At 49.5% G+C, this 27,055-nt stretch overlaps 1 protein-coding gene across 4 annotated transcripts; it reads right to left on the reverse strand.

Moving 5' to 3' along the window:
- Positions 1 to 4,426: 4,426 nt before the first annotated feature.
- Positions 4,427 to 25,643, reverse strand: LCAT (lecithin-cholesterol acyltransferase). Of its 4 annotated transcripts, none has more exons than XM_066582884.1 (8): positions 25,519 to 25,643; positions 22,230 to 22,314; positions 21,941 to 22,152; positions 14,474 to 14,630; positions 13,228 to 13,343; positions 12,743 to 12,838; positions 10,683 to 10,907; positions 4,427 to 5,078 (listed from the first exon to the last, which is right to left on the reverse strand). In XM_066582884.1, the coding sequence occupies exons 3-8, from the start codon at positions 22,113 to 22,115 to the stop codon at positions 4,555 to 4,557; spliced, it is 1,293 nt and encodes a 430-aa protein (XP_066438981.1). In that variant the 5' UTR covers positions 22,116 to 22,152; positions 22,230 to 22,314; positions 25,519 to 25,643; the 3' UTR covers positions 4,427 to 4,554. The 4 variants fall into 4 exon arrangements, with proteins under 4 accessions (XP_066438981.1, XP_066438982.1, XP_066438983.1 ...); XM_066582885.1 differs by having other exon boundaries at positions 25,556 to 25,592; XM_066582886.1 differs by lacking the exon at positions 25,519 to 25,643 and adding an exon at positions 24,467 to 24,517.
- Between the last annotated feature and the right edge of the window lie 1,412 nt (positions 25,644 to 27,055).

The raw sequence follows: 27,055 nt of genomic DNA on the forward strand, positions 1-27,055 counted from the left end.
GGTAGTTGCCCGCCCCCCGCCGCGCAGACCCTCCCGGTAGTTGCCCGCCCCCCGCCGCGCAGACCCTCCCGGTAGTTGTCCGCCCCCCGCCGCGCAGACCCTCCCGGTAGTTGTCCGCCCCCCGCCGCGCAGACCCTCCCGGTAGTTGTCCGCCCCCCGCCGCGCAGACCCTCCCGGTAGTTGTCCGCCCCCCGCCGCGCAGACCCTCCCGGTAGTTGTCCGCCCCCCGCCGCGCAGACCCTCCCGGTAGTTGTCCGCCCCCCGCCGCGCAGACCCTCCCGGTAGTTGTCCGCCCCCCGCCGCGCAGACCCTCCCGGTAGTTGCCCGCCCCCCGCCGCGCAGACCCTCCCGGTAGTTGCCCGCCCCCCGCCGCGCAGACCCTCCCGGTAGTTGTCCGCCCCCCGCCGCGCAGACCCTCCCCGTAGTTGTCCGCCCCGCGTCATACCAAATAGTATCACTGTGCAATGGAAGATTATTATAGGAGTGTTATGTTTCCTTGTGGCACGTGTTCCTTGGGGCTCGGTGGCTCAGTGGTTAGCACGTGTTCCTTGGGGCTCGGTGGCTCAGTGGTTAGCGCGTGTTCCTTGGGGCTCGGTGGTTAGCGCGTGTTCCTTGGGGCTCGGTGGTTAGCACGTGTTCCTTGGGGCTCGGTGGTTAGCACGTGTTCCTTGGGGCTCGGTGGTTAGCACGTGTTCCTTGGGGCTCGGTGGCTAGCACGTGTTCCTTGGGGCTCGGTGGCTAGCACGTGTTCCTTGGGGCTCGGTGGCTAGCACGTGTTCCTTGGGGCTCGGTGGCTAGCACGTGTTCCTTGGGGCTCGGTGGCTAGCACGTGTTCCTTGGGGCTCGGTGGCTAGCACGTGTTCCTTGGGGCTCGGTGGCTAGCACGTGTTCCTTGGGGCTCGGTGGCTAGCACGTGTTCCTTGGGGCTCGGTGGCTAGCACGTGTTCCTTGGGGCTCGGTGGCTAGCACGTGTTCCTTGGGGCTCGGTGGCTAGCACGTGTTCCTTGGGGCTCGGTGGCTAGCACGTGTTCCTCGGGGCTCGGTGGCTCAGTGGTTAGCGCGTGTTCCTTGGGGCTCAGTGGTTAGCACGTGTTCCTTGGGGCTCGGTGGCTCAGTGGTTAGCACGTGTTCTTTGGGGCTCAGTGGTTAGCACGTGTTCCTTGGGGCTCGGTGGCTCAGTGGTTAGCACGTGTTCCTTGGGGCTCGGTGGCTCAGTGGTTAGCACGTGTTCCTTGGGGCTCGGTGGCTCAGTGGTTAGCACGTGTTCCTTGGGGCTCGGTGGCTCAGTGGTTAGCACGTGTTCCTTGGGGCTCGGTGGCTCAGTGGTTAGCGCGTGTTCCTTGGGGCTCAGTGGTTAGCATGTGTTCCTTGGGGCTCGGTGGCTCAGTGGTTAGCACGTGTTCCTTGGGGCTCGGTGGCTCAGTGGTTAGCACGTGTTCCTTGGGGCTCAGTGGTTAGCATGTGTTCCTTGGGGTGTGGTGGCTCAGTGGTTAGCACGTGTTCCTTGGGGCTCGGTGGCTCAGCGTTTAGCTCTGTTGCTCATTGGCTCAGTGCCATTCATTTTCCACCTGACCGCTGGTGACGGCGGAGCGCTTGTACACGGCTATATCCGTCAGCCAGTCGGCCGTCACAGTGGGAGGGCGTCATGAGGCTGCAGTGACGAGTAGAGGGGGTACCCGCGGACCGGTAATACGGGGTTCAGGCGCGTCATGGAAAACCTGGAAATGTCATGGAATCTTCTGATTTGTGGTGGATGTTTGTTTCTCGTCTCGCTGAGTCGGTCCGCTGCTTGTTTCTGCTCCTCACCGAGCGATCAGCGCCTGAGCTGCAGACTATTAACTACAAGAGAAAGTAAAGCAGGGGGGGGATTGACGATCAGAGGGGCCGGACTGCCACGGTTGGGGATTTTTTATAAAAAAAATAAATAAAAAAAAAAAAAAGACAACTGTAAACAGCATAAATCAGCGGGGGGGGGGGGGGGGGGGGGCGGGGGTCGCCTCTTATAATTCCTGTATATAGAACAATAAAAAAAGAAACAATAAACCTTTTATTCCGCGTATTTCGAATTCCGCAAGTTTCATTGAAAATCAAGATTTTGCCATGGAAAACTCATGGAATTTTTTTTTTTTTGTAGAAACCCTCATGACCCGGTGATCGCCCCGGTGATCGTGGTCGGCGCCGCTACAACCCCATTATAGTTGTGTTACAGTTCATGTATCTAGTCTTAAAAGGGTTGTCCAGATGGGGGATGTCTTTATCGCAGCACCTCAACTTCTGGCCCAATTCCGGCATGGAGCCTTCGACTCATTTCCATAACTAAGCCGGCCCCTTTGTCCACCTCTATGTCACCTGTAACAGAAGGGGGCGGGCTTAGTTATTGAAATGAGCTGAACAGCCAATTCGGTGATGGCATCAAGAACAACTGAAAGGCCCCACCACAAGGTGTTAGAACATCCACTTCTCTGCTGGTTCCAACAGCGCAGGACTTGGTATTCATGGGCTGCGGCTTCCTCAACCGGTCCCTATATAGCTGTGTGATGTGAGACGGAGGTGTCATATGGGGCCCCTATATAGACATAGATGTGAAAGGTGGTGCCACCGTTACTCTCCTGTGTCTGTCGTAACCATTTCTAGGCTCTTGGCTGAAGGACATTTGGTCTCGCGGCCCCCATTACATGTACGGCCTCGGACAACCACCATCGCCTCTGTTTGCAATGATGTCATGAACAATGAAACTAAACCTGAAGTCGTCGCTGAAGACACCCCGGTTCCCCTTCGTAGCGTCCAGTTTCGTAGTTGACAACATCATTGCAAACAGAGGAGACGGTGCGTGTCAGAAGCCGTACAGGTGATGGGAGCCGCGAGACCAAATGTCCTTCAGCCAAGTGCCTGGAAATGGTTCTGACCGTCACAGGGGTGTAACAATGGCGCCCCCTGTCTCTGGATGACAGACAATGAAACAATTAGAGCTGTTGGTGCTTGTTGGATGATCAGACGGTCCTCTCTACTAGTGGTCTGTAGGGGGCGTCCTGAGCCCGGTCACCTTGTGTGCCCCCATCCACTGGTCCCAACACCCCCTAACAGTCTGGTCAGTTGCTCCTCTATACTGGTGGTCTGTAGGGGGCGTCCTGAGCCCGGTCACCTTGTGTGACCTCACACATCCACTAGTCCCAACACCTCCTAACAGTCTGGTCAGATGCTCCTCTCTACTGATGGTCTGTCGGAGGGTCTGGAGCCCAGTCAGCTTGTGTGCCCCCATCCACTGGTCCCAACACCTCCTAACAGTCTGGTCAGATGCTCCTTTCTACTAGTGGTCTGTAGGGGGCGTCCTGAGCCCGGTCACCTTGTGTGCCCCCATCCACTAGTCCCAACACCTCCAAACAGTCTGGTCAGATGCTCCTCTCTACTGGTGGTCTGTAGAGGGCGTCCTGAGCCCGGTCACGTTGTGTGCCCCCATCCACTGGTCCCAACATCTAACAGTCTGGTCAGACGCTCCTCTCTACTGGTGGTCTGTCGGGGGGTCTGGAGCCTGGTCACCTTGTGTGCCATCACACACCCACTGATCCCAACACCTCCTAACAGTCTGGTCAGTTGCTCCTCTCTACCGGTGGTCTGTAGGGGGTGTCCTGAGCCTGGTCACCTTGTGTGCCCCCACACATCCACTGGTCCCAACACTTCCTAACAGTCTGGTCAGACGCTACTCTCTACTGGTGGTCTGTAGGGGCCTCCTGAGCCTGGTCACCTTGTGTGCCCCCATCCACTGGTCCCAACACCTCCTAACAGTCTGGTCAGAACGGCCCGTTGGGGGACAATTCACTGATGACCATCCAGCTTCCCACATCCCAATAATGCGCCCCCCTCTGGTAATGGGGTGAAATCTCTGCGTCGTAGAGGCGTCTAGTGGCCAACAAGCTCTAAAAGCGGAAGAAGAGGTCACTGCACACAAGGAGCCTCCGAGAGCCTCTTATAGGCCAAGGGGGGGGACCACTTATAGGGTCTCCAGTGACAAGACCGTCCATCTAATCACCACAACTCTCATCATTTACAGTAGATTTAAAGGTGATGGTAAAGCAGCATGTAGGAATCCAATAATTCTTCCAAGAATGGAAGGGTCCTGGGTAGGCGTTCACAGACTATTATGCCCACAGTCAGTCTGTTTATTGTGGTGCTGCCGAAATTGTTTCTACTTTTGAATCATTTACAGATCTGCCTGAGATGGGCAACTTCTGGGGGCTGAAGTGTTTTTGACAATGAGTGTAGATGTGGGTGTGAGAGGAGGCCATCACCTAGGGTTCCCATATGGATGTAGACGTGAGTGGAGGATATAACATGGGGCCACCATATATATGTAAATGTGGGATGGGGACATCACATGGGGCCCGTATATAGACAAACAAGGTAGTTGTGAGAGGAGGACATGAGGGGCCAGGCAGTACATGTATGGATTTATTGTCCAATGACATTAGGCTGCACCTCCCTATCATAGTAGTCCTATGGGGCCCCTATAATTACAGCATACAATAGTAGACATATAAGTCCTCTTCCTGCTGATCTCTAGAGCTCTTTCCCCAACAGGATATCATTGATAACGGTTAATGTTCGGTTGCTGAAGACCATACTGAGATGATGCATCCCGGGCAGCTCGATCACCCGGAGCTTCTGCTCCTGCTGCTTCTCCCATCGTTTGCACAGTTCCATGCTTCTCTTATGTACTGTATCGTCTCCATCAGAATAGACCATGTCTATAGGTGGCTCATTGGGGAAGCCGTCTCCAAATATATAGGTCTCGGCTGTGGGGAGACCAGTACCATAGACGCAGTACGTGTCCACACCTGGAGGGGGCAGCCCTTCCACGAGACTCTTTGTATCTTCCCACATATACCACCCGTCTTCAAAGTCAATGTCCTGGAAGAAGTTCTTGTAGTCCTTGTAAGTGTAGTTGTATTTCGGGGTGGAAATAAAAACATGGGAGTCTGGCCATGCCATGTTTGAGGGAATCATCCACGGATTGGTGGTCGTCATTCGCTGTTCTTCTCTAATCTTAATGTTGGAGACCATCGGGATCCCATGGTTGTCTCCTGTAAACCAGCAAGTAAGTAGTTAATGACTGGAGCATGGTCATCAGTTGGGCGCTATTTGTTGGCATAGATTTTACGGAAATATGAGAAAATAAAATGGCAATTAAAGTGACGGGATGAGAAAATGATGAACGGCAGATCAAGACGGCAACACAGAGACATAGAAGACTGCTCCGACTAACCCCCACCGCAGACCACAGAGACATAGAAGACTGCTCCGACTAACCCCCTCCCCATACCACAGAGACATAGAAGACTGCACTGACTAACCCCGTACCACAGAGACATGAAAGACTGCACCGACTAACCCCCTCCCCATACCACAGAGACATAGAAGACTGCTCCGACTAACCCCCTCCCCATACCACAGAGACATAGAAGACTGCACCGACTAACCCCTTCCCATACCACAGAGAAATAGAAGACTGCTCCGACTAACCCCCTCCCCATACCACAGAGACATAGAAGACTGCACCGACTAACCCCTCCCCATACCACAGAGACATAGAAGACTGCTCCGACTAACCCCCTCCCCATACCACAGAGACATAGAAGACTGCACCGACTAACCCCTTCCCATACCACAGAGAAATAGAAGACTGCTCCGACTAACCCCCTCCCCATACCACAGAGACATAGAAGACTGCACCGACTAACCCCTCCCCATACCACAGAGACATAGAAGACTGCACCGACTAACCCCTCCCCATACCACAGAGACATAGAAGACTGCACCGACTAACCCCGTACCACAGAGACATGAAAGACTGCACCGACTAAACCCCTCCCCATACCACAGAGACATAGAAGACTGCACCGACTAACCCCGTACCACAGAGACATGAAAGACTGCACCGACTAACCCCCTCCCCATACCACAGAGACATAGAAGACTGCACCGACTAACCCCCTCCCCATACCACAGAGACATAGAAGACTGCTCCGACTAACCCCCTTCCCATACCACAGACACATAGAAGACTGCTCCGACTAACCCCCTCCCCATACCACAGAGACATAGAAGACTGCACCGAGTAACCCTCTCGCCATACCACATAGACATAGAAGACTGCACCGACTAATCCCCCCCCCATACCACAGAGACATAGAAGACTGCTCCGACTAATCCCCCCCAATACCACAGAGACATAGAAGACTGCTCCAACTAACCCTCTCCCCATACCACAGAGACATAGAAGACTGCTCTGACCAATCCCCCCCAATACCACAGAGACATAGAAGACTGCTCCGACTAACCCCCTCCCCATACCACAGAGACATAGAAGACTGCTCCGACTAACCCCCTCCCCATACCACAGACACATAGAAGACTGCTCCGACAAATCCCCCCCAATACCACAGAAACATAGAAGACTGCACCGACTAACCCCCTCCCCATACCACAGAGACATAGAAGACTGCACCGACTAACCCCGTACCACAGAGACATGAAAGACTGCACCGACTAACCCCCTCCCCATACCACAGAGACATAGAAGACTGCACCGACTAACCCCTTCCCATACCACAGAGAAATAGAAGACTGCTCCGACTAACCCCCTCCCCATACCACAGAGACATAGAAGACTGCACCAAGTAACCTCCTTCCCATACCACTGAGACATAGAAGACTGCTCCAACTAACCCCTTCACCATACCACATAGACATAGAAGACTTCTCCGACTAATCCCTGCCAATACCACAGACACATATAAGACTGCTCCGACTAACCCCCTCCCCATACCACAGAGACATAGAAGACTGCTCCGACTAACCCCCTCGCCAAACCACATAGACATAGAAGACTGCTCTGACAAATCCCCCCCAATACCACAGACACATAGAAGATTGCTCCGACTAACCCCCTCCCCATACCACATAGACATGAAAGACTGCACCGACTAAACCCCTCCCCATACCACAGAGACATAGAAGACTGCACCGACTAACCACGTACCACAGAGACATGAAAGACTGCACCGACTAACCCCCTCCACATACCACAGAGACATAGAAGACTGCACCGACTAACCCCCTCCCCATACCACAGAGACATAGAAGACTGCTCCGACTAACCCCCTTCCCATACCACAGACACATAGAAGACTGCTCCGACTAGCCCCCTCCCCATACCACAGAGACATAGAAGACTGCACCGAGTAACCCTCTCGCCATACCACATAGACATAGAAGACTGCACCGACTAATCCCCCCCCCCATACCACAGAGACATAGAAGACTGCTCCGACTAATCCCCCCCAATACCACAGAGACATAGAAGACTGCTCCAACTAACCCTCTCCCCATACCACAGAGACATAGAAGACTGCTCTGACCAATCCCCCCCAATACCACAGAGACATAGAAGACTGCTCCGACTAACCCCCTCCCCATACCACAGAGACATAGAAGACTGCTCCGACTAACCGCCTCCCCATACCACAGACACATAGAAGACTGCTCCGACTAACCCCCTCCCCATACCACAGAGACATAGAAGACTCCTCCGACTAATCCCCCCCAATAACACAGACACATAGAAGACTGCACCGACTAACCCCCTCCCCATACCACAGAGACATAGAAGACTGCACCGACTAACCCCGTACCACAGAGACATGAAAGACTGCACCGACTAACCCCCTCCCCATACCACAGAGACATAGAAGACTGCACTGACTAACCACCTCCCCATACCACAGAGACATAGAAGACTGCTCCGACTAACCCCCTCGCCATACCACATAGACATAGAAGACTCCTCCGACTAATCCCCCCCAATAACACAGACACATAGAAGACTGCTCCGACTAACCCCCTCCCCATACCACAGAGACATAGAAGACTGCACCAAGTAACCTCCTTCCCATACCACTGAGACATAGAAGACTGCTCCAACTAACCCCTTCACCATACCACATAGACATAGAAGACTTCTCCGACTAATCCCTGCCAATACCACAGACACATATAAGACTGCTCCGACTAACCCCCTCCCCATACCACAGAGACATAGAAGACTGCTCCGACTAACCCCCTTGCCAAACCACATAGACATAGAAGACTGCTCTGACAAATCCCCCCCAATACCACAGACACTTAGAAGACTGCTCCGACTAACCCCCTCCCCATACCACAGAGACATAGAAGACTGCACCGAGTAACCCTCTCGCCATACCACATAGACATAGAAGACTGCACCGACTAATCCCCCCCCCATACCACAGAGACATAGAAGACTGCTCCGACTAATCCCCCCCAATACCACAGAGACATAGAAGACTGCTCCAACTAACCCTCTCCCCATACCACAGAGACATAGAAGACTGCTCTGACCAATCCCCCCCAATACCACAGAGACAGATGACTGCTCCGACTAACCCCCTCCCCATACCACAGAGACATAGAAGACTGCTCCGACTAACCCCCTCCCCATACCACAGACACATATAAGACTGCTCCAACTAACCCCCTCCCCATACCACAGAGACATAGAAGACTGCTCTGACCAATCCCCCCCAATACCACAGAGACATAGATGACTGCTCCGACTAACCCCCTCCCCATACCACAGAGACATAGAAGACTGCTCCGACTAACCCCCTTCCCATACCACAGACACATATAAGACTGCTCCAACTAACCCCCTCCCCATACCACAGGCACATAGAAGACTGCTCCGACTAACCCCTTCTCCATACCACAGAGACATAGAAGACTGCTCCGACTAACCCCCTCCCCATACCACAGACATAGAAGACTGCTCCGACTAACCCCCTCCCCATACCACAGACACATAGAAGACTGCACCGACTAACCCCCTCCCCATACCACAGGCACATAGAAGACTGCACCGACTAACCCCCTCCCCATACCACAGAGACATAGAAGACTGCACCGAGTAACCCTCTCGCCATACCACATAGACATAGAAGACTGCACCGACTAATCCCCCCCCCATACCACAGAGACATAGAAGACTGCTCCGACTAATCCCCCCCAATACCACAGAGACATAGAAGACTGCTCCGACTAACCCCCTCGCTATACCACATAGACATAGAAGACTGCTCCGACTAACCCCCTCCCCATACCACAGAGACATAGAAGACTGCTCCAACTAATCCCCCCCAATACCACAGAGACATAGAAGACTGCTCCAACTAACCCCCTCCCCATACCACAGGCACATAGAAGACTGCTCCGACTAACCCCTTCTCCATACCACAGAGACATAGAAGACTGCTCCGACTAACCCCCTCCCCATACCACAGACATAGAAGACTGCTCCGACTAACCCCCTCCCCATACCACAGACACATAGAAGACTGCACCGACTAACCCCCTCCCCATACCACAGGCACATAGAAGACTGCACCGACTAACCCCCTCCCCATACCACAGAGACATAGAAGACTGCACCGAGTAACCCTCTCGCCATACCACATAGACATAGAAGACTGCACCGACTAATCCCCCCCCCATACCACAGAGACATAGAAGACTGCTCCGACTAATCCCCCCCAATACCACAGAGACATAGAAGACTGCTCCGACTAACCCCCTCGCTATACCACATAGACATAGAAGACTGCTCCGACTAACCCCCTTCCCATACCACAGAGACATAGAAGACTCCTCCGACTAATCCCCCCCCCCCCAATACCACAGACACATAGAAGACTGCTCCGACTAACCCCCTCCCCATACCACAGAGACATAGAAGACTGCACCGAGTAACCTCCTTCCCATACCACAGAGACATAGAAGACTGCTCCAACTAACCCCTTCACCATACCACATAGACATAGAAGACTTCTCCGACTAATCCCTGCCAATACCACAGAGACATAGAAGACTGCCCGACTAACCCCCTCCCCATACCACAGAGACATAGAAGACTGCTCCGACTAACCCCCTCGCCAAACCACATAGACATAGAAGACTGCTCCGACAAATCCCCCCCAATACCACAGACACATAGAAGATTGCTCCGACTAACCCCCTCCCCATACCACATAGACATAGAAGACTGCACCGACTAACCTCATTGGCCACTGTAACTGGCAGATCCGGAGGCAATATTTAAACCTCCAGGTGCCATAGCAACCCATCGAGGCCCCATGAACGCATTCCGGGGGTTCAATGGATGAGTGAGGGAGCTTCCTCTCTCTATCGGTGATTGACATGCCGTGGTTGCAGTGACCGCAGCATGTAAAGAGTTAAGCAACGGGGATCAGAGGTTTCTCTGATCTCCGCTGTTTGAGCAGGTGCTAGGCTGTTGTCCAACAGCTGAGCACCCGCTCTCCCTGGCACAGGAGACCCGCACCAGGCTTCTGATGCAGCTGCCATAAAAAGATGGAGCATCAGAACCCTTAACGGCCGCCATGAAATGACATCTGGGCAGTCGTTAAGCTGCCCATATTGCGCTTGTAAAAAATATGTGCGCAATATGGAGTACAAATACGCCGCCGTGTGAATGAGTCCTCATAAACGGCCCTTAGAAGGCAAGCATAATGGTGATGTGGCCCTCAGGGACAACGAGTGTGACACCCTTGCCTTAGAGGTTAGGGTTAGTCCTGTGTACAGGGCTGTCCACTGACCTGACATCAGGACAAGCAGCGGCTTCACCGCTCCTCCCCACGGCGCCCCCAGTGATATGAAGCCCTTGACGTATTTCTTCTTCCACTCTGCCGGCTGGCGGTTAAGAAAGTAGAGGAGGTAGAGATTACCGAGACTGTGACCGATGAGGAAGACCGGCTTCTCGTACTGACCGTGCATCTCCTCGATCAGAAGCTTCAGCTTTTCAAAGTATTCTTTCTGGCCATCTGTAAGACAGAAACGCGTCCATCATTCATAGGAATACTGCGAGGAGCGCGTCCGTATAGAGAGAACGTAACGACCGCTTCAGACTGAAGGTAGCCATGCCGAGAGCTGGTAGGTCCCTGCAGAGAAGTGTGGTGGGTGGCTGTACTACATGTACTTATACCAGTCAGGATTTATGCAGGGTATTGCTATTTAGTGATGTCGTCACCAGGGGGCGGGGCTGTGACTACCTCTCAGGCATGATATAGGGACTGGTTGTCAGCAGTAGGAGATGATGTAACTGTATTATAATGTGCGTTGATCTCATGTCTGACCACGTTATATCAGTGATGTCATCACCAGGGGGCGGGGCTGTGACTACCTATCAGCAATTGTCAAGAAATATCTCTGTCCTCTATTAACTTATATTACAGAGACTACAAGGAAGTGAATGATTATGGTTGCTCCTCGATATGTTCTGTGATGTCACATAGTGTAACTCTTCGCTACGGACTGTGATGTCACATAGTGTAACTTCGCTATGGGCTGTGATGTCACATAGTGTAACTCCTCGCTACGGGCTGTGGTGTCACATAGTGTAACTTCGCTACGGACTGTGATGTCACATAGTGTAGCTTCGCTACGGGCTGTGATGTCACATAGTGTAACTCCTCGCTACGGGCTATGATGTCACATAGTGTAACTTCGCTACGGACTGTGATGTCAGATAGTGTAACTTCGCTACGGGCTGTGATGTCACATAGTGTAACTTCGCTATGGGCTGTGATGTCACATAGTGTAACTCCTCGCTACGGGCTGTGATGTCACATAGTGTAACTTCGCTATGAGCTGTGATGTCACATAGTGTAACTTTGCTACAGGCTGTGATGTCACATAGTGTAACTTCGCTACAGGCTGTGATGTCACATAGTGTAACTCCTCGCTACAGGCTGTGATGTCACATAGTGTAACTTCGCTACGGACTGTGATGTCACATAGTGTGACTTCGCTACGGGCTGTGATGTCACATAGTGTAACTCCTCGCTACGGGCTGTGATGTCACATAGTGTAACTCCTCGCTACGGGCTGTGATGTCACATAGTGTAACTTCGCTACGGACTGTGATGTCACATAGTGTAACTTCGCTACAGGCTGTGATGTCACATAGTGTAACTCCTCGCTACGGGCTGTGATGTCACATAGTGTAACTTCGCTACGGACTGTGATGTCACATAGTGTAACTTCGCTACGGGCTGTGATGTCACATAGTGTAACTTCGCTACGGGCTGTGATGTCACATAGTGTAATTCCTCACTACAGGCTGTGATGTCACATAGTGTAACTTCGCTACAGGCTGTGATGTCACATAGTGTAACTCTTCGCTACGGGCTGTGATGTCACATAGTGTAATTCCTCGCTACAGGCTGTGATGTCACAGTGTAACTTCGCTACGGGCTGTGATGTCACATAGTGTAACTTCGCTACAGGCTGTGATGTCACATAGTGTAACTCTTCGCTACGGGCTGTGATGTCACATAGTGTAATTCCTCGCTACAGGCTGTGATGTCACAGTGTAACTTCGCTACGGGCTGTGATGTCACATAGTGTAACTTCGCTACAGGCTGTGATGTCACATAGTGTAACTTCGCTACAGGCTGTGATGTCACATAGTGTAACTCCTCGCTACAGGCTGTGATGTCACATAGTGTAACTCCTCGCTATAGGCTGGGATGTCACATTTTGACCATTTTTAGTCACAATTTTATCATTTAGTCGTCTTTGTGGTGACCGCTCCGGACGGATGGACACGTTTACTATCACATAATTATCTGCACTTTGTCAGAATGTCAGCACTTACTGGGCGCGATTCTCCAGTCATACGGCGCGGCCCTCACCGTCTCGCCCCTCACGTAGCCGTTGTTCACCAGGTTTTGCACAAGCGTGTGGAAGTATCCTGTGAGCAGAGGACAGCAGACACGTTATGGCCGCACGCTATATCTCTTACACTGCTATACGCTGTACAATGGTGTCCGCCCCCAACTGTATGCATGCCAACCAAGAACAGGGGCGGCCTGGCGCGGCGCTGAGGGAAGATATGACTCTCTCCAACTCATTTACAATGCGGGATAACTGCAAGCAGATTGTGAAGGTACCGGGCAACGACTGCAAAACTAATTAGCAAAAAAAAAAAATCTCATTAGCCGTGCCGTTAAAGGTCTATCGTAGATTGCATTGTAAAAACTTGATGGCCGGTTCCCTTTAAGGCAAGATGGCCGCCCTCATAGTCATGTACGGGCATTAGAATTAAAGAAATCTACAACGAGGGAGAGCAGCACCGCTTACCCGCTAATTTGCTTCTATCCAGATATTCTACAGAAAACGTCTTCCCAAATCCGGGGACCCGGATGTCCACCCCTGGGGCGTTGGAGGCCGCTCTGGTTGTCCTGTTGTACACCAATCTGTTGAAAATGTAAATCAGGTATTAGTTCAGCGCCCCGCATTGACGCGTTGCGCAGTGATGGCGTCCTTCTTGTCTCATCCTGCTGCCGCCTTCAGAATACTGAGCTTATGCTGCCCTCCTGACACTGAGAACAGTCATAGTGCAGAGGATGGACATATACTGCCCTCTTCACGGGCCGATCATTGGTCAGATTCATGCTGGATCGCAGGAACCGGAACGATAATTGTGCAGTGTGAATGCCGGCAGAGACCGAACCACGAATGATAATTAGTTTGTCGTTCAGGCATTAAAATCCAATGACAGCCGGCTCGTGTAAATAGGACATCATTCGTCTATCAGCAGCAGCTCGTTTACTGTAATGGAAGCGGGCGGACAGAGCGATCTCCGGATCGCTCCGCCTCCATCCAGTGAGCGATCCTTGCTCCTGTGGGAAAGCATTATCAGCACCCACCAATCATCCTGTATAAGAGGGCCCTAAGTGACAGTCATCTACGGGTCCGGGGCAGCGCTGGCTCAACCCTCTTAGAGCTCCTTCAATGGGAACAGGACGCACTATTACTGTCTGGTGCTCTTGTTTTCAGAGGTACTATGGAGTCATGGTTGGACAGAAATCAACATGGTGGTCTGGGCCAGATAAAGAAGAAAAGGGACAGTTAACAACTCTAATCTGAGAGGACGTGACCTGTGAGCCAAAAACTTTACTATTAATGTGTCTACAAAGATCACCTGGAATTACAGCAGACTTGCTCCCACTGTCTATTTAGATGCAGAATACCATGGTTCAGTTGCAATTCTGCACAAAATGCACCATTTTGCTGTGGCTTAGCAGCAGGTAGGCAATAAACGGTGGCATAGTCACTATATCTGAAGCTACTGCAGTCTTATGACCTTCATTTGAATATGTAGATATCTTTAGGCAATTACCAGTGTTCATGAGGGGGTAACTCATGAGACCTTTGCACTGGGGCCACCAAGGTATTAAAATGCCCCTGGCACCACCTCATTGCTGGGGTAGATTGTTCTGGCGCACTGGATGGCCAGACTTGGCCCTATTATCCCTAAGAAGCAATCGCTGCAGATTATTACGGCCTCTCAGGAGGCGGACGAGCCAGGAGGTTTCCATCTTACCTGATGTTATCAATCCAGCAGTCTACTCCTAAGGGCAGAAACATGTTTAAATTGATCCATACGGTGAAGTAATCGTCGGTCTTCTGGTAGCACATCCGGTTCACAACCTCCTCCTTGTCCACTTTGGCTTCCAACTGATTTCCAAAGCATCCCGGGACTGAACCGGCCGAGAAAAGAAGGACAGCGGGGAATTAGGAGAGAATTATTGGGCCCTGTACCCCAAGCTCCATGAATCTTTATCAGAGCCACCTGATGGCCCATTGTCTGAAGAGTAGGTTCAATTACAAGTAACCCCTCGAGTACAGAAATTTGGGTCTCTCTGTATGTGATATTGCTGTATACCAACATCCCACACGATGAAGTCCTACTATCAGTCCACAAATACCCCCGATGCCAGCTGGACGGCAGTCATTTGTCGCGGACGCCATTGATTTTATTCCCCATAACAGTTATTTTAGGTACAAGGACCAATTTTTATGCAATTAAAAGGCACCGCAATGGGGGCGCGCTTCACCTCAAGTTATGCTAAACTTTACATGGGAGCTTTTAAAGACACTCATTTAAATGCATAAAGTCTACATGCCAGTGCTGTATGGAGATTTACCATGGAAGGAAGTCAATTGTAATTGGGGGAGAGGAGACCCTCGTCGAGATGAAGCAACATATGAACTGTGGCACCCGCTGTTATTTATCTGGTAGAATGCCCGTGCCATCCGCTAGACGGGCGCCGTGCCATAAACCCTCAACGAGAATAGAACAAATCCCGGTGGGGGAAAACCAGAAGCAGAGAAAAGTCTATTGGATCTAACCTTGACTCCACATGACCTCAATGAGGTGTTAGAAAATACTTACTAGAACCTAATTTGAGTGCCCCCCCCCTCGTCCCTCTCTTTATTCCTATTTTATCATGACAATTATTATCTTTATAGCATTATTCATTTTTACCATATTTTTATCCCACGCCATTTTTAAATAGTATACATTTTTCTATAAATAATTTTTAAATTAATTTTATTTTATATCCCCCCCATTGCATATATACTACTGCAGCCCCTTCATATACATCCATCTGCGCCCCCACCTCATATACATCCTACTGCGCCCCCCCTTGTATACCTCCTACTGCACCCCACCTCGTATATATCCTACTGCACCGCCCTGTATACCTCCTACTGCACCCCCCCTCGTATATCTCCTACTGCACCCCCCTGTATACTTCCTACTGCACCCCACCTCATATATATCCTACTGCACCCCCCGTTTACCTCCTACTGCACCCCACCTCATATACCTCCTACTGCACCCCCCTGTATACCTCCTACTGCACCCCCCGTATACCTCCTACTGCACCCCCCATATACCTCCTACTGCACCCCCCTGTATACCTCCTACTGCACCCCCCTGTATACCTCCTACTGCACCCCCCGTATACCTCCTACTTCACCCCCCATATACCTCCTACTGCACCCCCCTGTATACCTCCTACTGCACCCCCGTATACCTCCTACTGCACCCCCCTGTATACCTCCTACTGCACCCCCCTGTATACCTCCTACTGCACCCCCTGTATACCTCCTACTGCACCCCCGTATACCTCCTACTGCACCCCCCTGTATACCTCCTACTGCACCCCCCTGTATACCTCCTACTGCACCCCCCTGTATACCTCCTACTGCACCCCCTGTATACCTCCTACTGCACTCCCCTGTATACCTCCTACTGCACCCCCTGTATACCTCCTACTGCACCCCCCTGTATACCTCCTACTGCACCCCCCTGTATACCTCCTACTGCACCCCCCTGTATACCTCCTACTGCACCCCCCTGTATACCTCCTACTGCACCCCACCTCATATACCTCCTACTGCACCCCCCCTCCAATCACTTTTACAGTTTACTTTTTGAATCCTATAAACCACCTTTTAGTTCACAGATTTTGTTCTATTTCAGCCCCCTTTAACCCCCCCCCCCCCCCCCCCCGTATCTTCTGCTATTCCTCCATACTTTATCCTGCCACCTTCCATCATGACACCTCCACCTTTTTCCGGTTCTGTATGCGATCCTTTGCTTTTACATTGTATTATGTATATGTATACCACATGTTATATATCGTATATTATATTGTGTCTTCTTCCATCATCACTGTTCTGACCCCGTGTGAGCCAGCGGGCGACATTTTGCAGGACCATCTTAATGTATTCCCACATCTACTCGCCACTTCCTGCCTTTGGACCGCAGTGGCGGGGCTTTGGCATTAGTTCCGCTCGCTGAACCGCACGCTCACTGAACTTCCGGTCATAGCAGCCTGCCGGACAGACGTCACTGTCAGTATATAAACCTGGGATTGGGGTACTTATTGTGATCTAGAGACTGGTGGGCCGTCAGCCTCCAGTGTGGGTCAGGCCTTAGGACTATACAGCTTCCCCTTTATATTGGCCCAGTCAGGCCTGCCTATCATTTAGTATGTAGTTGGATTGCTGGTGTCATTCTTCAGATACCCTTCCACCCATTTACTCATCCTGCCTGGTGATATTCGCATTTAGAAAACTTTCTCCCCTTCCCTGGACAAGAGCTACATTGAGTGTAAATATCCCCTTCCTTTCTTGTCTCCACTGGTATCTGTTGATGTGGTTTACTTAGCCTGAGTAAACCACATTGTGTGTCCATGTACTTGTTAATGAAGTCTTAGGAAATCCCTCACCTAGGAGCTGCTGGCTCCGACATTTAAATTAGGGAAAACTCTTTTAATAAAGATTACTGGCCGTGTGAAGGTCCCGGCCTGATATCAATTATATTTTCAGAATCGGGCGGGCCAGCTGAGCAAAACGCATCTACACTCATTGTGGTGCGGGCCCAGAACACCCTCAAATAGTGTATCCGCGTACCTGGTTATAATTTACATATCATGCTTGATATCGCTGAATAGATAAAATCATGACCGGAAATATGACAGGCAGTGATTCCCGATCAGAGGATCTTCTGCGAAGATATGGACAAAATTGGAAATTATTGTTTTTCCACAATTCCATACGCATTCACCCCACCCTTCTCTGAGTGACCTAAGAGGGGGCAGAGAGAGGTGTGTTCTGGGGAAATTTGAAAACTAACTGTCCCAGAGAGACTTCAGAGATACACCTCAGTGTAAGTCCGTTCCCATTTGCTTCAGTGACTTCACATGAAACAGAACCTTGGGCCGGATATCCCAAATCTGGAATCTTTTGTTTATTTTTCTCCTTGTTTTATTTTAAAATACTGTCTTGTGTATGCCTGTATACCCTTATACTCCCGTGTAACCACCTTTTTGTATATCATTTGTGTGTATATATATATATATCTGCACTGCTAGTCTTTTTCAGAATAAATCTGCAATTTATTAGTTGAGGTTTGTCCGTTTTAAAACGAACCATAACCTCTGAAGATTGTGTTCATAATTCATAGTCTGAGTTTCGGCTTACCTTTAAAAGTTGGTGGTGGCAGCGTGTGTATGTGTACGGCATTGTAGCGTGCTGGAGTGGGTTAGACTGAATCAGGGGGTGATTTCTGATTTCGGTCTGCACGTAGCAGGACGCGGTAAAAGCTGGTTACAAATCCTCCAGTCTGGCAACTCCACATCGCAATCTCTATGGAGCGATTGGACTCTGCCGTGACAAATTGGATGCAACACTTAGAGTGATCGTCTCTCCACTCCCTATCCGTGACACAAATGGTTACTGCAGGAGGATTGCCATGTTTTAACCCCTGAAATGCATTCCAGTAGACACTTTGTTTTATATTCTTTCATAAAATCCTTTCGCTTTATTGAATTAAAAATGTAAGAAACCTGAAAAAGTTCCTTTATCCAAACTGTCCGTTTCTGCTTCCTGGATTACAGAGAGTAGACAAAGGTCTGCCCAGGCTGGCGTACCTCCCTGGTAAAGTAAGTGATTCACTTTTCATTCATCTCACCCCCTGGATGGTTTACTTACGAAGGACTCCTTGAGGGCTGTCTGCTTTTTCCTTTTCAGTTCTTTAGACCTCCATGTACTGAAGTCTGTATCATACAGAGCTGCACTCACGATTCTGCTGGGGAAGTCGCTCTGATTGTACATTACATTTCTTATCCCGTACTGATCCTGAGTTACAGCCTGTATTATACTCCAGAGCTGCACTCACTATTCTGCTGGTGGAGTCACTGTGTACATACATTACTTATCCTGTACTGATCCTGAGTTACATCCTGTATTATACTCCAGAGCTGCACTCACTATTCTGCTGGTGGAGTCACTGTGTACATACATTACTTATCCTGTACTGCTCCTGAGTTACATCCTGTATTATACCCCAGAGCTAAACTCATTATTATGCTGGTGGAGTCACTGTGTACATACATTACTTATCCTATACTGCTCCTGAGTTACATCCTGTATTATACTCCAGAGCTGCACTCACTATTCTGCTAGTGAAGTCACTGTGAACATACATTACTTATCCTGTACTGCTCCTGAGTTACATCCTGTACTATACTGCAGAGCTGCACTCCCTATTCTGCTGGTGGAGTCACTGTGTACATACATTACTTATCCTGTACTGATCCTGAGTTACATCCTGTATTATACTCCAGAGCTGCGCTCACTATTCTGCTAAGTTACATCCTGTATTATACTCCAGAGCTGCACTCACTGTTCTGCTGAGTTACATGGGGGAAGCTTTGAAGTTCCTTCCTCCTGGACTCTTTCTTACAAGACTGACTTTGGGACTCCTCTGTGGTGTTATGTCTCAGGTTGTTAATGATTGCTGGGCAGGGGTCAGAGGTTATCTGCAGGGTCTGAGTACAGGGGAGGTTGAGAAATCACAGGTGTAGGTGGGGAGGTCAGTAGCACAAGAGGAGGAGGCCCCTGGTGAAAGGTCACTCGGGTCTCCGGGATGCCGCACATACAACAAGCCATGAGCTCCTGTACCGGCTTATTGCACACATGACTCCTGCTAATGCTTTACAACTGCAGTCTAAGAGACCTCGGATCGCAGCAGTTAATCCTTTAAATGCTGCTGTCACATTGGCCTTCGGTTAGATGCCCCCCCTCCCCGGTACAGAATCTGTTCTTTGTACCCCTCCTACATGATAAGAAAAAAACAGACATATATTACACTAATAAGCAGTTTGCCTGCATTCTGCCTGCCCACACCAGAATGGCCCAGTGAATAAATACCAGAACCAGACTCATAACATAAATACAGCATCAGAAGCAACCTCTGTACATAGATACAGTACCAAAACCAAGCTCAACACATAAACACAGCACCTCTACCAAGCTCAGTACATAAATACAGCCCCGGAACCAGCCTCAGAACATAAATACAGCACACACCAATTTTAGTATATATATTAGTCCCCAGAACCATGCTCACAACATAAATACAGGACCAGAAGCAAACTCGTAAATACTACACTAGAACCAACCTCTGTACAAAGATACAATGCTAGAACAAAGCTCAGAACATAAACACAGTGGCGGTACCAAACTCAGTACATATATACAATACCAGAACCACGCTCATAACATAAACACAGCTGCAGAATCAAACTCATAACATAAATACAGCACCCGAGCCAAGCTAGATACATCCATAAACCAGATCCCCACCTCACCTCACATATATGTTATGGATTCCTGGTTCCCATCCATAAACCAGATCCCCACCTCACTTTACATGTATGTTTGAGTCTGTGCAAATTTGAATTTTAAAGTCATATTTAATAAAGTTAGTAATTTTAATAATTTTCTTTTTCAGTGAATACTCTGGCTTCCAGGAGCACATTAGCACAGGTGAGGGTTAATTGAGCAGGCTGGGTGTAGTGGTTCTGGTCAGCCAATCTCCAGGGTCTTGGTGTGTGTGTGTGTATATATATATATATATATATATATATATATATATTCCTGCCATTATCTCCTCAATCTTAACTGCCTGTGTTTGTGTCATGTCACTTGCTGTGTGAGTAGTGTCAGCTTGCAGCTTGCTGGGTGTTTGGTGTCCTGTGCTGCCTATTTAGTGTCTTGCTAGAGTAGGGACTGCAAGACACAAGGAGCCTTGTCGCGGCCTTGCAGCTTAAGTTCACTGGCCAGTGTATGAACTAATCCCTCACTTTTATATTCAGCTTTACCATCTGCTTTAGTGTGCGAGGTTGTGTTGTAAGTGTGTTTGTCATCTGTCAGTTACCAGTTTGTGCATTGGGTTTGTCTGTACTTGTCCCAGTTCAGTGTGCCACTTTTTCTAGGAAAGCCAGGGCCAAGGCATGGGGCCGCCTTTATTGAGGTGATCGCTCTGCTTGTTAGGTAGGGTCTCGCCATCTTCTTTTCAGCACAGGGTCAGTTTCCCCTTCCGTGTTTTGGATGCCAGTTCTGTCATTTTCCTTAGTCTGTGGGTATGTGAATTGTCCCAAATCCCTGTCCTTTGGTCATGTTTGTGTGGGCCTGGTGCTTGTTTGCCCACACAAATGTAATAACAGCACTAGAACAACCTTCGTATATAAATACAGCTCCAGAAGCAAGCTCATAACATAAATACAGGATGCATCAATTTCAGTTCATAAATACAGCCCAAGAAAAAAAAGCTCATAACGTAAATACAACACCAGAACCAAGCTCATTACATAGAGACAGTACCAGAACCAAGCTCAGTACATAGATACAATACTAGAACCAAGCTCAGTACATAGATACAGTACTTGAACCAAGCTCAGTATATAGATACAGTACAAGAACCAAGCTCAGTACATAGATACAGTACAAGAACCAAGCTCAGTACATAGATACAGTACAAGAACCAAGCTCAGAACATAGATACAGTACAAGAACCAAGCTTAGTACATAAGTACAGCACCAGAACCAAGATCTGTACATAGATCTAAAACCAAGCTCAGTACATAAATACAGCAGCAGAATCAAACTTATAACATAAATACAGCACCCGAACTAAGCTCAGTACATAAATATAGCACTAGAACAAAGTGATTGTGTTGAGGGGACATTGATGGGCTGACAGTGGCACCTCAGAACATCAGAGAGGAGGAGACAGAGCCAGGAGGAGGATGATTCATGGAGGTCCAGAAGACCCTGCTGCATGGAGCATGAAGATCTTCTGGCTAGGCTGACCTTAAGGGGGTGATTGACCCCAACCAACATCTGCCTGGTGTCTCCCCTACAAGCTGTTGGCCGGCGTCCTTGTTGACCGCATGGGTCACACTTAGGTAAGGCCGGCCATGTTCACCTGGCAGCTGTGACCCACAAGTCCCCATGAACATGCCTGTTATTGCAATGCAAGAAGATAGCAGCTGTCAGAAACCTCTGGTGGGGAGGGTCTCATCTGTCCGATCATGCTTCCTCTGATGGGAGATCTTGCCCCAGGGTGTTCAACAGTGAAAACAATGAAGACCACCTGATTGTCTAACGCGCGTCCGACTCTCTGCGTGGTAATCCAGACATATCTTACCCAACACCACGGGTGAACTGTCGTTGTTCGGCGCTGCTTTCGGAGTAATGCTGGGTGGAAATAGGACATCGAAGAGCCAAAACGCCTCGGCAAGACGCAACTGGACTGCACACAGCAGCAGGAAGATCTTCCACAATGGCGGCCATGGCGCAATATCTCTCCTCGCTCCGGCCATTCTGAAATACAACCGGCGACAGAAGACCTGCACAGAACTGCAGACCGGGGAGAGCGGTGAGACAGGCGGACGCTTCATGACATCAAGGTTAATAATTAGCTGTTATCCTCTAACCTGTCCTGCAGCTTGACCCCCTCAGCAGGAAGCGTCCTCACAGCCCACGCAGCGAGCGCCGGACGCGTCACCCATCACCGGCCTCCTGGTAGGACCAAAGAAAACAGCAAAGTGAAAATAATCTACTCAGAGGTCCAGAAAGTCTTCACACCTCTCACTGTCTGACATGTTGTGGTCTGGTGTCCCCCATCATTCAGTGCCATAAGTATTCACACCCCTGTATACAGTATTATTATGGGGGCCGCTGGGCTCTTGGTCTTCTCTCTTACTGAGGTCCTTCTCCCTCTTAGTTGGGGGGTCGACGGCTCTAGGATGAGTCCTGGTTGTTCTTCCATGTAAGTATTATGGGGGCCGCTGGGCTCTTGGTCTCCTCTCTTACTGAGGTCCTTCTCCCTCTTAGTTGGGGGGTCGACGGCTCTAGGATGAGTCCTGGTGGTTCTTCCATGTAAGTATTATGGGAGCCGCTGGGCTCTTGGTCTCCTCTATTACTGAGACCCTTCTCCCTCTTAGTTGGGGGGTCAGCGGCTCTAGGATGAGTCCTGGTTGTTCTTCCATGTAAGTATCATGGGGGCCGCTGGGCTCTTGGGGACTTTTGGGGCAGCAGAAATGTTTTGTAGCTTCTCCAGATCTGCGCCTCCACACAATCCTGTCTCTGGGCTCTGCAGGCAGTTCTGTCCTCCTCATGGCTTGGTTTTGGCTCTGGTATGCATTGTGAGCGGTGAGACTTTATATAGATGGGAAGGAGTGGGGTCTATGATGTCTGATCATTTATTCACAGAAACGGGAAAGTCTATAGTTTTACTAATTTCGCCCTTCACAGTTATAGACTAAAATAATAATTCTTTAATTAGATCCTTTAAAAACCTATATGGGCCACTTTCAGCATACACAGCATAAAGACCAAAGGGTATCACGGGATCCTTTCCATACAGAAAGTCTCTAATTTCGGTGGTGAGACTACTCGGCCTCCAGGCCAGAAGGTAAAGCTGGATAGCCGTGTGGTAGTTACAGATAGTGCATATGGCCGCTGATAAGTCAGTTAGATGTAGTTGACTAATATTCAAAGAGAACCTTACAGAACTTGAGGGTTGATCCGGTCTCAGTGATGATAGAAATATTAGTCACTAATATCTCAGGACTTAAGTTCAGACAGTCCGAGATACATGAAAGTACAGAGGTTTCCCCACTGCTACGTGGTTCATCAGGAGCAGAAGAGTGTATAGGACTGACTATTTGTCAATATACACAGTCTTATCTGGACTGAGTAGTAAGTAAAGACCACTTGATGATGGTGAAGGGTTTTCTATGACTTATGAGGTAAGTAGATGTATCCTGTAAGGCGAAGTGTTTCCACTTTTGTGCGCTTTATTTGTTTTAATTCAGACCTATTTCGTTTCAGTACAAGCGACAGTTGACATGGCTATAGTAAGTCAATCAGCTGTCCAACTACTGTCTCGGCAATGAGCGACAGCTATGGTTGTCCGGAAGATCACCTATTCTAGAAGCAATATGTGAGTTCATGATAGTGCTCTAGATGGGTTCTGGTGGACCGGTTGAGAGAGCCGCAGATATTTTACTTAATAGTGTATTTCGGCTATCTGTCTGGTATAAATAAGTGGCTGATGTTTTCAATATACCACCTATATGTGGGACCACCAGTAGGTCAATAGATCTGGTTTGGTCTAGATGTGTGACCACTGGTTGTTGGTAGTTCCCCAAATGGATCAGGAGATGATCCATCTACTAAGGATGCATAGCATCAAATAATCCCATAAGGGAGTATTCGGATCACATGCAGTGCCGGCAGTAGTGAGACCAGGACTAGTCTAAACTGATAGTCCTCTAGATATTCTAGTCAATTAAAGTGCTCCCAGCGTTGCTAACTACCAGTAAGCGCATTAGTGGTTCAGTCGCCTATCTACCTAAGTCAAGCAATGAAGTCGATAGAGCTAATATAATGATAAAAATAAAAAATGATAGAGAAAGGTGCAGCGCCTGTGGCTCTGATGGCTCTGATGGTGAGCCATTGCTTGATTTAGGAGACTCTTTGAAGACAGATGATTAATTAATTTGACATAATTTTGTTGTGCTGAACAGAAATACGACGTGGAGAATGTGAGGGGGGAGGGGGAACAGATCATTACACCGCTGACCTCCGGAGATCTGCAGAACATCGCTCTGTCCCCTTTACCTCCTGATACATAGTGATATATCCTGCAGATTATTACACCACGGACCTCTAGAGATCTGCAGAACATCGCTCTGTCCCCTCTACCTCCTGATAGTGATATATCCTGCAGATTATTATACCACGGACCTCTACAGATCTGCAGAACATCGCTCTGTCCCCTCTACCTCCTGATACACAGTGATATATCCTGCAGATTATTACACCACGGACCTCTGGAGATATTCTGCAGATTATTACACCACGGACCTCTACAGATCTGCAGAACATCGCTCTGTCCCCTCTACCTCCTGATACATAGTGATATAACCTGCAGATTGTTACACCACTGACCTCTGGAGATCTGCAGAACATCGCTCTGTCCTCTCTACCTCCTGATACACAGTGATATATCCTGCAGATTGTTACACCACTGACCTCTACAGATCTGCAGAACATCGCTCTGTCCCCTCTACTTCCTGATGCAAAGTAATATATCCTGCAGATTATTACACCACGGACCTCTAGAGATCTGCAGAACATCGCTCTGTCCCCTCTACCTCCTGATAGTGATATATCCTGCAGATTATTACACCACGGACCTCTACAGATCTGCAGAACATCGCTCTGTCCCCTCTACTTCCTGATACATAGTGATATATCCTGCAGATTATTACACCACTGACCTCTGGAGATATTCTGCAGATTGTTACACCACTGACCTCTGGAGATCTGCAGAACATCGCTCTGTCCCCTCTACTTCCTGATGCAAAGTAATATATCCTGCAGATTGTTACACCACTGACCTCTGGAGATCTGCAGAACATCGCTCTGTCCCCTCTACCTCCTGATACATAGTGATATAACCTGCAGATTATTACACCACTGACCTCTGGAGATATTCTGCAGATTATTGCACGGTTGACCTCTGGAGATCTGCAGAACATCGCTCTGTCCCCTCTACCTCCTGATAGTGATATATCCTGCAGATTATTACACCACTGACCTCTGGAGATATTCTGCAGATTGTTACACCACTGACCTCTACAGATCTGCAGAACATCGCTCTGTCCCCTCTACCTCCTGATAGTGATATATCCTGCAGATTATTGCACCACTGACCTCTAGAGATCTGCAGCATCGGGGGCTTGTCACTGACCTCAGCAGTCCTGTCAGGGGGGTCTGGGGCCTGCAGGCAGTCAGGAGGAGGAGCTGCCGGGCTCTCTGCGTCTCCTCGCTGCCAGCTCAGCACATTTCTGTTGCTGTCTGTGATGTCCAGAACCTCTCCGTTAACCCTTTCAATCACAGTTAAAAAGTTGTATTTTGGACCTAAAGACGTGATGATTTTTGGGAGGTGTTAGAGTAATCAGCTGCTTTTCGGTGATACTCAAAGGGTAGCGAGGCCTCATCAGTCAAGAATCCCCAATTTGGCGGTGCAGCGGAGAAGACACAGGTGAAGCTGTCCGCCGATGATCCCGCGCTCCTCTGAAGCTATTATTGTACAGCTTTTCTACATTTGTCAGGAGCGGCCGCCCCCCAACAGCCCAAAAGTATCGCCAGCACCTCACAGCGAAGCGCAGAAGGTTACATTGTTGCATCCACATCGCTGATGTATCTTATAGCGTCACACATTCTTCTACGGCTGTCCATCCATCCACGAGCCTCAGAGGGAGCGTCAGGGTATCCCGAAGCACAAACAGGAGGCGTCTGCGCCAAAGAATTCATCATCCTCAGGCCGCTTTCACACAGGCGAGAAAATTGCGCAATTTTCTTGCAATGCGACACTACAGATTGCATGTATGTGGAGCCCCTGATTACTCCGGGTTCCTTCACATCAGCGATGTTTGTAGCCTTCGACATTATGAGATGTTGTGTAGCCCATGCTTCTCTATGGAGCCTTCCTTTCTGTTGCATCGCACGAAATCCCAGTTTTCATGCGGTGAGATGCGACTTTAACAGTAAGAAGTCCAACTGTTCCCTTAAAATAAGCCCTAGCTGCATTTAAAAAAATCAACAAAGAACAATACATTTCCCAACAGCCGCTGTCCGTTCTGCGGCACTTCTCCTCCCAAAGCTCCGCCGCACATTCAATGAGATGGCTGTGATTGGTTCATTGAGCACTGCACTGATTGGCTGAGCAGCAACACTCAGGAACCAATCATAGCCAGCGTTTCCTGGAGGCGGGATTTATAAACCCCCAACCAGGAAGCAGCGGCTGAACACTACAAACAAGTGTCGCGGAACTGCCGGAGGAGAATTGCGGCGGAGCGACAGCGTCTGTTGGGTAATATATTGTTTTCTTTTTTAATGCAGCTAGGTTCTATTTTTGGAGTAGGGCTTACATTTCAACCCACCCCCTCCGAAAATCGTTGCAAAAGAGATGCTGCAAAGTCATGCGACTTTGCAGCACGCAAAAATCGCGATATCTCTGTCGCCTGTGTGAAAGAGGCCTTATAAACGGTCTCCTTGTGCTGCTGGCGACACGCTCGCAGGGATGATGCGCTACACGTAATTGATGACTTTCACGGGGGATTTCCCGCTGACGCGGCCGTATGAGGGTTGTCTTCTGCGCGGCGAGCTGTAGGTTTTATTTGGAGGGTCGGGAGAAAAAAAAACATCAATTCTGCCATTTTTTTACAGCGAGAATTATGCAGCAGAA

This window comes from Eleutherodactylus coqui, chromosome 11, assembly GCF_035609145.1.
Source record: "Eleutherodactylus coqui strain aEleCoq1 chromosome 11, aEleCoq1.hap1, whole genome shotgun sequence".
Classification (NCBI taxonomy): Eukaryota; Metazoa; Chordata; class Amphibia; order Anura; family Eleutherodactylidae; genus Eleutherodactylus; species Eleutherodactylus coqui.